Raw genomic sequence first — 16,081 nt, forward strand, 5'->3', positions numbered from 1 at the left:
GTGTACCTCACATCCGAAAACTACATCGCACAGACTCTGAGATAAAGACATAGCCCAGCTTTGTTCAGAGAAGGAACTTTTATCACAAATCTGTTTCTGAAAAGGCCCACCTACAGGGGGTCAAAGGTTCTCTCATAAAGTAAAATGGATTCATATTGCCATGGACAGAAGTTAACAAAAAGGCGACAATTGGTTGAGAATGGTTGGGAAAAGTTTGAAAAAGAAAAGAACATCCACAGTCTGTGTATTCCTAGAAATAGATTGTCTCACTATAGTTGCTTTTGAAGGGGAGATAAACGTTTTCCGATTATTTGTACAGAAAATGTGTCAAATTGCATCCTTGCCCAAAGAGAACAGACAAGCGATTGAAATTGCATGAATAAAACTGGTGTTTTTCCCCCTGGCCCAGAGTTCACTCAAGGCAATGTCTTGTAGCCTACGTACCCTGTAGTGTGACTCCATAATGCCTTGCAGGATTACAGCTGATGTTTAACCGCAGGAGTGAAGAGCAATGTGATTATTTCACTAGCCACAAAAACAATGCTGTTAGTCTATTACTTTTATTATTGATATATGCGTGAGAATCAGCAGGTCTCTAGATAATCACGTGTTGCCTATCCGTCAGGCCTATTTACAAAGCTGAAATATGAACTGATTCACCCATAACAGTCAGAAATAGAAAATATAATTATATAACATATGCTATAACACTGATACACTGAGTGTACAAAACATTAAGAACACCTTCCTAATATTGACCTGGTCAGTCTATGTCATTGAAAGAGCAGGTGTTCATAATGTTTTGTACACCCAGTGTATAGGCCAATAGGCTTATAGGATGCCCTTTACAAAAAGTTGAGGCACCACACCCTAATGGAGTAATTTCTCCCCCTTATTCGTATCACAATTACCTTTTACCAGTTCAGTACAGACACTAATAAAATACTTTTTTGTATTACAGCAATCACAGATTTTTCCTATTAAAGTTATGCAGTGTTATTAAACTTTCTCTATTATTATGTTCAATAATGATTTTCCCTAAGTTTATGTAGATATTTAATTATCTGGGGACATATCATATTTTATCCCTGTCACTGTCCCATCATCCTATCTGCCTATATTTTGCAACTGTGCATATTTCACCATTCCAAAACTTTTTCTCCCAGTTCTTGCATAAAGCGACAGCGTCCGATAACAAAACTATTTAACGCGGCGGCGGTGTAATGTGTCCCGCTCGTCTGGAATGGGACCGTGGGTATGGGACCAAATACTTCGATTGAACCAGTGTAACAAGTTGACAACACACATATTCCACTGGTGATGTCTTGGAAAGGGTTAAGCCGCAGGAATGCAACACTCAGGAATGTGCATGCAAATAGATTTATGCTAATGATATGCTAATGTTCCGTTGGCTGGGAACGGAGTCAAGTCTGTCTGTCCGGGCCTATGTGTTCAGCTAGGAACCCAAGATGGAGGACAGGGGAAGGCAAAACATGGATCTTTACTGAGTTTTTCGTCGCTTTTTAGTATTCCACTGGAGTTTTTACCGTACTTATGGCGGAACATTTAGAAGATGAACATGCCTAGAAAGGGGAATGGCCAGCTGCCGTTACCCGACGGCTGGGAAGAAGCAAGGGACTTTGACGGCAAAGTGTTTTATATCGACCACAACACTAAACAAACAAGTTGGATAGACCCGAGGGACAGGTAACGAGCAAGAGAGTGGCTGTTTGCGAAATGTTGCGAAGTTGACAGGGGCAGCGTTTGTAAACAGTTCATAAACAGTTTATAAACAGTTTATACACACTTTTACGTATCGAAACAAAAGGGGTTCGAACAAGTGAATGCCTTGAACAGTAACGTTAACTGTTAACTATTACAGTACGTTAGCTAGATGTATTCTTATAGTGTGAAACTATCAACACGCCTTTGCTAAGTTAGCTAGCATAGCTAATGGTATTGCAAGGACGTGCAGAACGTGTCATTTGAACATATCTAACGTTAGCTATTGCAAAAACTGTGATAACTGATAGCTAGTTGCATAGTTTAGAGAAATAGAATTTCAGCTGGCTATGCCGGATGTAGCTAGCAGCTAGCTATAGTTTGCTAACTGGATAGCTAACTTTCTCATGCCATGGCTTGGAATAAATTCCTTACGATGCTAACTTTAGCTAGCTAACTGTTTCACAATTTCAATGAGGATTCAACAAGTCAAAGCTAGCTAACGTAGCTAGCACCCTTATTCTTATGAGCTAGCAAGCTATCAAACCAACGTGCTCATTTTATGCAACTACAGCAAACTCGTGAGCTCTGTTGTTGCTGAGATTCTAGAACTTCTACTGCGTATGATTCCAATATAGAAGCAAATAGGTACAAAATAAAAGCAATACTAAAGGTATTACAGTAAAATAAGCTATAACTTTACACCCATTCTCCCAGAGAAGCAAATATGTACAAAATAAAAGCAATACTAAAGTTATTACAGTAAAATAAGCTATTTCATTACAGATGGCTATACTTACTATCTAGTTGTCTATGAAAAGGCAATTAAAATGCTAAGCAGAAACGCTAGTGAAGAAAGTGGAGCCTCCTGCACTCCCTGAAAGGACCCTGATAATCCATCACTCACATCCGAAATGGTAAAATCTATGCCACTTTTTTTTAAAGCTCCAGTTTCCCTAAATTACCGTTTTGGCTTCTGTAAATGTTTGATTAAATTGTCATGAAAAATATGGGAATCTGAGATCCCCCAAATTTAGGGGCTCCCGAGTGGCGCAGCATCCTAAGGCACTGCATCTCAGTGCTAGAGGTGTCACTACAGACCCTGGTTCGATTCCAGGCTGTATCACAACCAGCTGTGATTGGGAGTCCCATAGTGCGGCGCGAGATTGACCCAGCGTCATCAGGGTTAGGGTTTGGCCGAGGTAGGCCGTCATCGTAAATAAGAATTTGTTCTTAAGTGACTTGCCAAGTTAAATAAAATAAAATGTTTCCTCTGGTGCAGATGTATGTGGCCTCCTATGATCAAGTCTGCTCTAGCTCACTAATCAATATTTGATTGGCATATTATTAAGGGCTAATTTCATGGGGAGGAAGAAACCTAACAGCCCATTGCTTTCAATAATAGGCTAATTCTGTACATTAGCTGGTATTGACACGCACACTTAATTCAATTGAGGTCTTTCTTACCAGGGTTTTATTACATAGGGTTCACCACACGACACAAGCCACTTATGACAAACCATTAAGCTCTAATTATGAGGATAATTGGTCAGAAAGTCCAGCCCTAATGGAAGGATAATGCCTAGCTGCCCTATGGAAATGTGAGATTCGTTAATGCTAATTTGGTTGTACGTTACAGTGTCGAGTCATGCATAGATAGAACATGGGTCGCTTGATTAAAGTGCTCAATGACTGAACAATTCTAGTCATTAGCCTAAGTTATATTATTTAAATCAACTTGCTTCATATCAATGGCAACAGTAGTCCTATATTGTTGTCATATTGACGCCTCATCATATCTATGTCAGATGTGTGTTGCTGATTGAAACCTAAAGAGTCGAAAGAGAAGGCCTTGTGACACTGTGCTGAAAACAGATGTTCCAGTCTGCGCTCACTCAGACCCTAAGCTAAACGAGCAAGGGTATAATTGAAGCCAAATGCTTCTATAGTGTGTCTTAATGCCTTATAATGTTAGAAAACTGCTAGCCTATAATAGGTGGCACGCCAGCCACTCCTATGAGACTACCACCAACACCACCAGGTGAATGATATTCATCAAGTTGCTCCCACTTAGAAACAAGCCAAATCATCATTATCCACGGTTCCCTCCCTCCACCTGAACTGCGTCTAGATTCTACACATTCTAGAATGATATGAACCTCCTAGAATGATAGGCTAATACCTCTCATTCTAGAACGGTGTTAATCGGCAAGCATGCTAGGATGCCGTGTCAGGGTGGAAGGGAATCATACTCAGCCCCTTTTCACAATCTCAATCTTGGCCCAGGTTCAGAAAGGACCTTACCGTGATATGTTCGGAGGGGAAGAAATCATATATTGTAAAAACATATTTGACCCAAGGGGATATGGAGAACTACTGTTAGGCTACTATTGGTACTGGCCCTGTATCGTCTGTCGATACATTGTTGTGAAGAACATAACCGTTATAAAGATTGTGTGTACTGAGATAAGAGGGTTTGCTTGACTAATTACCGGCGGCCGTAGCTTTGGCGGCATGCCCTGCTCTTTCCACCTCTGATACACCTCCCAGTCATGTTCAGGAGAGAAGTTGCAGGTAGGCACAGATCTAGGATCAACTTACTCATCCGACCTACTATGCACTTTGAGATAGTGATGCACCAATATGACATTTTTGGCATATACCGGTATCCAATATTTTCCTTGCCCCCAAATAATGATAACCGATATTTAAAATTTAAGTGGCCTTTTAAGCATTCTAGTACAGTCAAATAGTTAACACACCCATGGAGGCAGCGGTCTAAGGCACTGCATCTCAGTGCAAGAAGCGTCACTATAGTCTCTGTTTTGACTCCAGGCTGTATCACATCCGGCCGTGATTGGGAGTCCCATAGGGCGGCGCACAATTGTCCCAGCATCGTCTGGGTTTAGCCGGGGTAGGCCGTCGTTGTAAATAAGAATTTGTTCTTAACTGACTTGCCTAGTTAAATAAGTACTTTAGAATTGCATCGGGGGCATACTAATGTCACTCTACAGCCTTACCTATGGATTGTGGATCAATGACATGGTGTATCAGTCTACTCAGTGACACCCAGAAACGTTAGCATCGAATTTCTTATTGCGGGACTCTGAAACAACTGTGAATTGAGCCACATTTATTGTCAACATATGTGTATTGAACACTATTCCAGAGGAAAAACAATACTGCGTGGATGTTTTGGAGTCTGATAACTCTGAGGAGGACGTTGGGAAAAAATATATTGGGTATTGAGTAGACTGTTACCCCATTTCATGGATCCCCAATCCTTAGGTAAAGCTGTACAGTGCAATATGAATGTCAATACACACAATAGGCTGACCGGGGAGGTGTTTTCACACAGTCACAGTCCCACGATAAGAGCTACAGCGCTTATATTTGTGTAAACTCTTCACAGTTGTGTTCTGTGGGTGTCACCGAGTAGACTGATACCCCGTTTCATTGCTTCACATTCCAACCTTGTTTAACATGATCTAGTCTAAATATGGCATGATTCCACCAATTGTAACCTTCTGCGTCACTTTCAAAGTGGTACTATTATTTTGAAGGCAAACCGCAAATTCCACTATTGTGCCTAATCCTTATTGTGGCTAGCTTCACAACACATAACCCGGGCAGGTCGAGCCTCACTAGCCAGATGAAGCTAGCTGGCTGCTTATGACGTTAGCTTTGGGCAACAGGTTTAAGTAGCTGGCTACATTTACATTTAACATTTAAGTCATTTAGCAGACGCTCTTATCCAGAGCGACTTACAAATTGGTGCATTCACCTTATGATATCCAGTGGAACAACCACTTTACAATAGTACATCTAAATATTTTAGGGGGGGGGTTAGAAGGATTACTTTGTCCTATCCCAGGTATTCCTTAAAGAGGTGGGGTTTCAGGTGTCTCCGGAAGGTGGTGATTGACTCCGCTGTCCTGGCGTCGTGAGGGAGCTTGTTCCACCATAGGGGTGCCAGAGCAGCGAACAGTTTTGACTGGGCTGAGCGGGAACTGTGCTTCCTCAGAGGTAGGGGGGCCAGCAGGCCAGCGGTGGATGAGCGCAGTGCCCTCGTTTGGGTGTAGGGACTGATCAGAGCCTGAAGGTACGGAGGTGCCGTTCCCCTCACGGCTCCGTAGGCAAGCACCATGGTCTTGTAGCGGATGCGAGCTTCAACTGGAAGCCAGTGGAGAGAGCGGAGGAGCAGGGTGACGTGAGAGAACTTGGGAAGGTTGAACACCAGACGGGCTGCGGCGTTCTGGATGAGTTGTAGGGGTTTAATGGCACAGGCAGGGAGCCCAGCCAACAGCGAGTTGCAGTAATCCAGACGGGAGATGACAAGTGCCTGGATTAGGACCTGCGCCGCTTCCTGTGTGAGGCAGGGTCGTACTCTGCGAATGTTGTAGAGCATGAACCTACAGGATCGGGTCACCGCCTTGATGTTAGTGGAGAACGACAGGGTGTTGTCCAGGGTCACGCTAGCTATTTATTTTCATGAACTGAAGTTCAATTTCAGTAGGCGAACAACAAGTGGCTATCTAGCTAATACTTACTCACAAGGATTCCTAAATCATTGCTAAGAATAATGAAAATGACTGCAGTTTCTACTGGTCATTGTTTTCAGGCTGGTTGTATTGGTGTTAGCTATGTACCAAGCTAAAGCTAGCTAGCTACCCCAGAAGTTGCAGATTTGACAGTGCTACTTATAGTAGTGGTGGCACTTGGATTGCACATGCAAATTCTGAACACACAACATTCTATAATAGAACTGTGTTATATGACGCGCCAAATAAAACCTTATTTAACGTGTCAAATAGTGTTATTTGACGTGTATCTTTTTTGACACGCAAAGACTCAAATGGCGTTCCATAGTATGTTGTGAAGCTAATAGCAGTGACGCAATTACTGTGTAACTCCGGTAGGGCAACATCTGAACAATAGCGCACTTGGTAACGTTAGTGTGTACCGGTGCTCGACCGGTCGCAAAAGCCAACATCACCCACGACAGAGGGTTGATTGTCAAGGGCAATGAATTCCATTATCTTGGCGTTAATGGATTTCGCCTTTGAGTTGTCTTTTATCAGTAGTCCTACTCTGAGACTCTTTATGAATATGGGCCCAGGAGAGCTGGTGCTGTCTGGCTTGTAGGGCTGGGAATTGCCAGGGACCTCAAGATACGAAATTATCAGGATAGTTAGACGTCAATAAGATATGTATTGTGATTCTATATGTACTACGATTCGATTCTGTGATTTAATTTTGATTTGATGTTCCGAACATATTGCTCACTATATGTCTGCGGCAGAGAGACAAGAGAGACCATAAGAAAACGATTTTTCATCGGTCAGGGAAATAAAAGTGCTGAAAACATGTTGGCTCTCTATTTAAAAAGAAGATGGAGAACAAGATACAGTGAGGGAAAAAAGTATTTGATCCCTTGCTGATTTTGTACATTTGCCCACTGACAAAGAAATGATCAGTCTATAATTTTAATGGTAGGTTTATTTGAACAGTGAGAGACAGAATAACAACAACAAAAAAACAAAAAAACGCATGTCAAAAATGTTATAAATTGATTTGCATTTTAATGAGGGAAATAAGTATTTAACCCCCTCTCAATCAGAAAGATTTCTGAATCCCAGGTGTCTTTTATACAGGTAACGAGCTGAGATTAGGAGCATACTCTTAAAGGGAGTGCTCCTAATCTCAGTTTGTTGCCTGTATAAAAGACACCTGTCCACAGAAGCAATCAATCAATCAGATTCCAAACTCTCCACCATGGCCAAGACCAAAGAGCTCTCCAAGGATGTCAGGGACAAGATTGTAAACCTACACAAGGCTGGAATGGGCTACAAGACCATTGCCAAGCAGCTTGGTGAGAAGGTGACAACAGTTGGTGCGATTATTCGCAAATGGAAGAAACACAAAATAACTGTCAATCTCCCTCGGCCTGGGGCTCCATGCAAGATCTCACCTCGTGGAGTTGCAATGATCATGAGAACGGTGAGGAATCAGCCCAGAACTACACGGGAGGATCTTGTCAATGATCTCAAGGCAGCTGGGACCATAGTCACCAAGAAAACAATTGGTAACACACTGCCGTGAAGGACTGAAATCCTGCAGCGCCCGCAAGGTCCCCCTGCTCAAGAAAGCACATATACATGCGCATCTGACGTTTGCCAATGAACATCTGAATGACTTAGAGGACAACTGGGTGAAAGTGTTGTGGTCAGATGAGACCAAAATTGAGCTCTTTGGCATCAACTGAACTCGCCGTGTTTGGAGGAGGAGGAATGCTACCTATGACCCCAAGAACACCATCCCCACCGTCAAACATGGAGGTGGAAACATTATGCTTTGGGGGTGTTTTTCTGCTAAGGGGACAGGACAACTTCACCGCATCAAAGGGACAATGAACGGGGCCATGTACCGTCAAATCTTGGGTGAGAACCTCCTTCCCTCAGCCAGGGCATTGAAAATGGGTTGTGGATGGGTATTCCATCATGATAATGACCCAAAAGGACTGGCTCAAGAAGAAGCACATTAAGGTCCTGGAGTGGCCTAGCCAGTCTCCAGACCTTAATCCAATAGAAAATCTGTGGAGGGAGCTGAAGGTTCGAGTTGCCAAACGTCAGCCTCGAAACCTTAATGACTTGGAGAAGATCTGCAAAGAGGAGTGGGACAAAATCCCTCCTGAGATGTGTGCAAACCTGGTGGCCAACTACAAGAAACGTCTGAACTCTGTGATTTCCAATAAGGGTTTTGCCACCAAGTACTAAGTCATGTTTTGCAGAGGGGTCAAATACTTATTTCCCTCATTAAAATGCAAATCAATTTATAACATTTTTGTCATGCGTTTTTCTGGATTTTTTTGTTGTTATTCTGTCTCTCACTGTTCAAATAAACCTACCATTAAAATTATAGACTGATCATTTCTTTGTCAGTGGGCAAATGTACAAAATCAGCAAGGGATCAAATACTTTTTTCCCTCACTGTATAGGATGAAAAATACTGGAATTCTGGCGCAGGTACAGATGACTTGGAGTCAAATATCAATATAATATCATCCAAAAATAATATTGTGATGTGAAACTGTATCGATCCCTCCCTCACCACTACTCGCTGGTAGTAATCTAATGCCACTGTAGGCCTATGCACTTAATGGTGTTAATTGTGGCCGCTTGTTGACAGCTTGGAAACGGCTTGGAAACATTAGAGCGTTTACCATTTGACTGCACAACGCAAGGACGGTGACTTGATGCATTTTGCTGACATGACACCAGCATCCTGTCTGGTGCAGAGATCAACAAGGCCTATGGTGTCATCACTACCGTGTCTCGCCACCTTGGCCTGGATGAGGGCAAGGTTCTTGGCAGTCTGGTGAAGTACACTTCCAAGCAAGAGCTTTGGGATGGAAATTCAATATGGCTGTCGTGCCAACACATCAGCCACCTGGGGGAAGAGACTTTGTGGATCTGAGGCTCTTTCCCCTGTTGCCTCCATCATCCTCCAAATCCCACCAGCATCAGCTGCCTCAGAGCGCAACTGGTCCTTGTTTGGGAACATACACACCAAAGCACGCAACCGGCTGACCAATACAAGGGTTGAAAAATTGGTGGCCATCCAGGCAAATGTGAGGCTTTTTGAGCCTGACAACGAGCCATCCTCAACAAGGTTGGAAAGTGACAGTGAAGATGAGGCCCCAGAGTCTGATGTTCAAGAGATGGACATTGAGGAGGTCCAGGGAGAAGACATGGAAGCTTGAGAGGAAGACAACCAAAGCTGAAAACGTTTTTCGGAGATGCGATGGATCATTGGGGATCATTCAATATTACCTTTATTTTGTTGTTCAGTGAAATCATCCCATGTGAAGAGTCAACTCATTTAATTAAAGTACAATTCGTAACTAAATTGTTTAAAAAAAAATTATATCGGAAGGATTTAATCATTTGCAATTATGTCTACTTATGAAACGGTAAAAGGTTTATGTTTCTGTCTCCATATGATATGGTAAATATATCCAATGCAAAAAAATCTAAATTTAAATGGTAATAATATTAATTTGCATATATTTCCATGAATTCCCATATATTCCCGTTAATTCCCACGGAAAGTTTCCACCTCTGAATATTCCCCAAAATGTGCAACCCTAGTTGCGAGGTACAGGTTCAGTGCATCATAATAACCATGACGTGATGGATAGATGGAACAGAGACATGCATAGTGTGCCACAAAGAATAACTCACTTCATCCGTATAATTTGTCCATAAATTATTCTCCATTGACATAGGATGGAACTTTTTGTGTATGAGAATTGGGAAAACTCCTATTGCCAGATAGCAACAGGTGTTTCATATTTACAAATGATCCACCCCTGTACTCTGGTATTATGAAGTAAAGTTGGAAAGCACAAACCCTGTCAACGCAATATCCCCCAATTCATCCCAAAAGGATGCGTTTTGAAAAGATTTTGATGTGTGCGTGGTATACTTGGAATCCAAGTGGACCCTCCCACCTTTAGCATAGCACCCCGCCAAGACTGTCTCATGCTTCACCTGCACGTCATCCCCTCTCATCCCCATGGTTACAGTCAGGACTGGGACTAGACCTGTTCTGTTCAGTGAAGCAGAGGGGACCCTTGCTGTCCAGTGGAGGAATACACATTTTTGGCAGAAAAAAGGAATCCCTCTCTTTTTTTCCACCTTTCTCCCTTGCTTTCCCTCGCCTCTCAAATTCACATTTAAATGAGCTTCATTGGCCAAGGCCTAACTGACAGGAGTGATTTAACGTTGTGAAAACAATGTAGGTTCTACAATATGGTTGACAAATTATTTCAATCTCTCTCGCTCTCCATCCTTCTCTCTTCTTTCTCACTCCCCCTCTCACTCTTCCCCCTCTGCCTCCCCCTTTCTATTTCCCTCCTTCTTTTGCTCTCCTCCCCCTGACGTCTGACAGGCTCAGCCATCCAGATCTCGGATTTATGAGAGGGGCTGAGAAAAAGAGGCAGTGTCAGAGTGCTGCACCACATTCCTGAGCCCTCCCTCCCTCCCTCCCTCCCTCCCTGTCTAAATCCCCCAGAAAAGAGAGAAACGTAAATGCCTCCCTCCTCACTGCTCCAGACCCAAAAATGTTTATTTCCAGAAGAGGAGGCATAGATAAGACTCCAGCCCAGGTTTCTCCCCTCCCATACACACACAGGCGCACGTTCACATGCAGACACACACGCACAAATTATCTTGGCCCTCTCGGTTTGGAGCTTGACCCCTTTAATTGGGGCGAATTTGTAAAAGCACGCCTCTGCCACAAAAGTCTTCCCTCTCGCTCTTTTTTCTTCTTTACTTTTTTGGCGCTTTGTATGACGTGGTTGGCACGGTAGGGGGGGAAAGAGACAGAAGAAGAACGATAATAAAAGAAGTGATGTAAATCGTGGCTTTTCACAGCTGCTGGCGTCTGTGCTTGAGTCTGAACGAGAGGGAGAAGAGAGAGGAAGGGGAGAATAGAGGGAAGACAAAAACAAGAGTGTGTGGTAGCCTTGGAGACCAGAAAACATGGCCGCGTCCTGTAATGTGCGCCACACATGGCCGTCCACAGGCCACGGTTTCCTGCTCCTCCACTGGCCGGCCAACATATTCCTAGGGGCTAGGCTGAAGGCTTTCAATGTGTCTCTTTCAAAGGGGAATCTATCTAGTAGCCTGCCGCTGTATGTTTGCATTTGTATTCAGCTAACCAAGGATGTAGCGTTCAGTTGAATTAGATGTCAGTGCTGGGCTGGAACAAAAGCCTGCACGCCTGTCATGCCTCTTCCGTAGAGCATTTCTTGACACAGGGGCCCTGTGTCAAGGGGACACAGGGGCCCGTCTCCCCAGACGTAGCAGATAGTTTGTTTTGTTGTGGTCTGATAGGCTAATTGCTTAGGTGCAAAATTAGCTTTGGCCAGAAACGAAGCGCTAACTCACATTGTTTACATTGTTAGGATGGTTACAGGTTGTTTCTCACATCCATTCAACAATCAGCCTGTTCTGTTCTGGAGATGCTGTCAGAGACAGTGACTAATGGGATTCTCTTTTAGTCTCTTTATGTCCCCTCAGCCGACCATTGTGGTGAGAAATAGTCCTAGGCCTAGAGACATTGGGTCATTGTTACCATGACGACAGTGGACAGTGTACCGTCCAATCATCCCATCCCACCTCCCCTGTTGTCTTCCTCTTATCTCTCCCTCACGTATCTCCTCTTCACACACACGCACACCCACTCCTCTCTGTAGTGGTGATGTTTGGCTCCTCTTCTGTTGGTCGGGACGCATCAAAAGGTGCTAGTCAGTCAGATATCTTATCTCAGCAACAGCAACAAGCTCCAGTCCAGGTCTTGGTGTCCCACTGCTGACTGTGTGGCTGGGAACCTTAATGATTTGTCCTCAGATGTGTGCAGGGCCAGATTAACACTTTTCTCTCTTTTGGACATTTGTAGCAGTCTTGGTTATTGTGCAGGGGAAGGAGGTGCCCTGAGGTGATGTATGGGGCTGATGAAGGTGTTGGGCTGGCCATTGTGTGTGTGTGTGTGTGTGTGTGTGTGTGTGTGAGAGAGAGAGAGTGTTCAGAGCACAATGATGTGTGTATGGTGATACAGAATGTGTGACATGGCAGTTGGGTGAGGTGAGGACATGTCATTGCGGGGTGGGTAGCCAAGGTGTGGGTGAGTTATCAATTTCTGGAATGTGGTACACACACACACACACACACACACACACACACACACACACACACACACACACACACACACACACACACACACACACACACACTGAGGGGCAGACTACTAGTCAGAAGATTTCTCAATAGTCACGCCATAGTGGAGAGGGAGGAGGGCGGTCCCTATCCTGTCACTTCAGTACGGCCTCTATTTTGACATTGCTTAGTGTTGCTGCTGACCTGACTGAGTGTTGTATGAGGACATTTTTCGGTGATGGGCCTGTGTCCAAACAGTAAAGTGTTGGTTTGATCAGTGTGATGTTAGTGATTGGTCTACTGATAATGTGGTTTTTAGCCTTTCAAACGCATGGTTCATGCATTCGTTCTTCAGTTGAACAGCCACTCTGATGATAAACTAGTAGCATAGTATTAACTGTAGATAATAGTCATTGTAGGCCAATACCTGTAGTAGGACAGTGCGAGGACAGCAGACCAGTCCAGAGACTGGCTTCTGAGTTCAAAGGTCGTCGGTGGTGTACGGAGTGCGATAGTCGGCCGGCCCAGCCGAGGGGGCATACCAGGAATACCGCCTGTCTAATTTTTAACGTTTACAGCCAAGAGGGAGCGTGCATACCAGACTGACAGCCGCCCAGGCCAGGAGAGTTGGCCTGTGTGTGTGTGTGCACCTGTTTGTTAGCATTAGCGTTTGTGTGTCTTAGAGTGAGAGTGCACTGAATAAACACAGTGAAGTACGCCGGGCGGCATGCTGGCTTGGCTTAAACTGCTAAGTTAATACCCATTGCCCACATTCTTAGACTTATTCAATATAGATTCTGTCCCAGTTTCTCAAAAAAAATTTGGAGTTTCAAAGATAGAACACATTCTTCCAAAACCGCTCTCTCCCTCTCACTCCTACACCCGTTCTCCAACCCCATCTTGTCATGACCCCGCCGGTGAACTTGGCTGTCTCTCGTCTACTGTCTACATGGGCCAAGTCATCCAAACTACCAGTAGAAAGGAGAGCGGGAACAATGTTCAGGCAACCACCCAGCCAGTCCTTGGGCAACGCATCTCAAATAGATGGCACAGTGGTTTAGTGTCCCTTCTCTCTCCCTGTCTAGCCAGACTTCCCCCAGCCCACAACCAGCCACACTGAGCTGAGTGAGTGGTACCACCATGCCAGCTTTAGACTTTGGTCCGTCAGGAATGTGTCACTGTTACTGCTGGATGCTCCGGTGGTGTTGTTGTTGTTTAGTGGCTTGTCTTTCTGAACTCTAGTTTCTAAGGTCACTAGGTCTTTCACATGGAACGTTCTAGACAGTCTATGGCCTCTGATGGAGGTCACTATAAACCAGTGTTGTAGTAATGGATGATTCCTTTATGGCTTTTCTTTTTACTCGTCTTTTTATATGAATGAACCACCTTATGTAGTTTATATATTGGTTACGATATGCACTAGCTTTACGTTTCATGTGTTTCTGTGTACAGATACTGTATGTTTCTGTGTACAGTACAGATACTGTATGTTTCTCTCTCTCTTTCTCTCTCTCTCTCTCTCTCTCTCAGGTTGACGAAGCCCCTGTCGTTTGCGGACTGTGTGGGAGACGAGTTACCGTGGGGATGGGAGGCCTCATACGACCCTCAGATTGGCATCTACTACATCGACCACATCAACAGTAAGTTGACAGGTTTACCTCAGTGTTACCCCAGTAACATTATGTCTATGCCAAAACCATCTGGGCCTTCCACCCGGGCAATCACTGATCTGTCCATCCTAAACAAAGGACCCCAGGCTGTTTCATCCAAGATTCCATCTCAGATGTTTTGGCAGGGGTATTTCCCGACACTGGATTTGAATTTCTCAAACACAACACGGCAGACATGTTGATTTTTTGGGGTTTTCTTTCTCTCAATTACCTATTGGTATTTAGGAACTGAAAACCACTGGAACTTATTTGATTATTTATAGTCAGAGCGCCATGTTGTTTGATATTGATGAGATATTGATGAGATGATCATTCGCCAAGTGTCTCCCATCGAATGATGAATGTATTATTTGTATTGACTGAACTTTGAGAAATGATCGAGTTAAAGTCGAGTCAAAATCCTTACTGTGGCCAAAATCTTTACTCGGCCCTTTCTTTGCTCGCTAGTCTTTAGCTGAGTTTTATGTTTTTCATTTGTCAAGAGTTTTCAGTTGTGAAAACCTGTTTTCTAACTGATATGGGCTACATAACGCTAATCTGATGATATTCAGAGATATTATGAGTGTGGTGTCAAGGATGTTGACTGCCAGCAGTCTTATCAGTGACATTAAGTAAGCATGCAAAAGCTAAACATGTTGCAAACTCACAGATGTCATTCTTGGACAAGTGTCAGGCCAGGACGATAAGCTATGTTGAATTTATCAATATTGTCAGCGGATTGATCTTGATGTTAATATTGTCAAGGAATTTTTCATATGAATTTTACATATTGATATGGTATTCCCTCACCTTTGCAAGTTATTATGCCACATCATTTCCAGGAATCGGAATAGGCAAATAGAAGAAAAACTGAATACGTAGAGGGAGAGAGAGAGAAAAGTTTCCAAACTCATCTCCACTAAATGAAATAATTTTATGATTCAATTAATCACATTAATTTCTAAATGAGCAGATAAAATTCCACACGGACCGTCTGTCTTCTGCTTATCCCTTAGGTAAACACTCACATTAAAAATACTTATATTAACTCCATTCAATTAAATCAGATGTTTGTTTTCTCCCAATGCAGATTAAATCCATTTCCCAAATGTTTTTCATTGTGCTGCCTGGCTGTAGCCGCAGGGTTGAGATGTGAGCTAGCTGCTGCTGCTGCTGCTGCTGTTGTTGTTGTGTGGGCTAGAGATTCTATTTATCTGTTGCACTCACACACATTTCTACTGCGATTTAGCTTTGTTTGTTTGTTTGTCTAACACCGGTGGGTAAACAAACGCAGTCAGCTGTCAATCAGGAGTGGATGATTGTGTGGAGACTCAAGGCTTAGCTTCGGCGTGTTAAGGCTGGCCCTCCTGTGGGTGGTTGGATACGGTGTATTTCTGCACTTCTGAGCTATATTTCGAATCAGAGTTTGGCTTGTTGCATTGTATTTTTTTTCATTTGGTCTGGTTGGTTTCACATTGGCGAATGTCAAACAAACTAAAATGCCTAAACAAAACCATAGATAATTTGTTTATTGGAGATTCATGCTTATGTTAAATCCATCTATGATTAGGTTTAAACTTCATATTACTTTCGCTTTGGTCTTCCAACAACATGCAGGAGGAAACAGCTCAGTATCCCTTCTAACCGCGAGGTGAATAGGCTATATTCAGTAGCCTATTAGTGTTGTCACCATACCAGAATTTGGACTTCGATACCAGGTTAAGTATCACGATTCTCGATACCATCACAATACCCAATACCAAAACGATAACACTGCAAAAAAAGAAGACATATTAACCTGAGTCACGGAATGGCGCTTGATCCAGACAGATAAACACAGCTACTGCTCTGTTCAATCGTTGGGCATCTTTTGAGTTCAATATCATTCCATTTGACATTTTTTGCGTCAACATTTTTCAGAGACAGCCATGCATGCATTAATGAATCAATTATACAATCAATTTGACTATGTTTTTACAGTCTAACTAC

General features: G+C 43.4%; 1 protein-coding gene across 3 annotated transcripts in view; it reads left to right on the top strand.

Annotated features, from left to right (window-relative positions):
- The first annotated feature begins 1,418 nt into the window (after window positions 1–1,418).
- Window positions 1,419–16,081, top strand: part of LOC115191835 (protein WWC2) — a 51,125-nt gene continuing 36,462 nt past the window's right edge. For all 3 annotated transcript variants that reach the window (XM_029749787.1, XM_029749788.1, XM_029749789.1), the window contains exons 1-2: window positions 1,419–1,707; window positions 13,974–14,083. In XM_029749787.1, the coding sequence (XP_029605647.1) occupies window positions 1,574–1,707; window positions 13,974–14,083 (244 nt within the window). In that variant the 5' untranslated portion in view covers window positions 1,419–1,573. The remainder of the gene's footprint in view (window positions 1,708–13,973; window positions 14,084–16,081) is intronic.

The sequence above is a fragment of the Salmo trutta genome, chromosome 4 (genome assembly GCF_901001165.1).
Source record: "Salmo trutta chromosome 4, fSalTru1.1, whole genome shotgun sequence".
NCBI lineage: Eukaryota > Metazoa > Chordata > Actinopteri > Salmoniformes > Salmonidae > Salmo > Salmo trutta.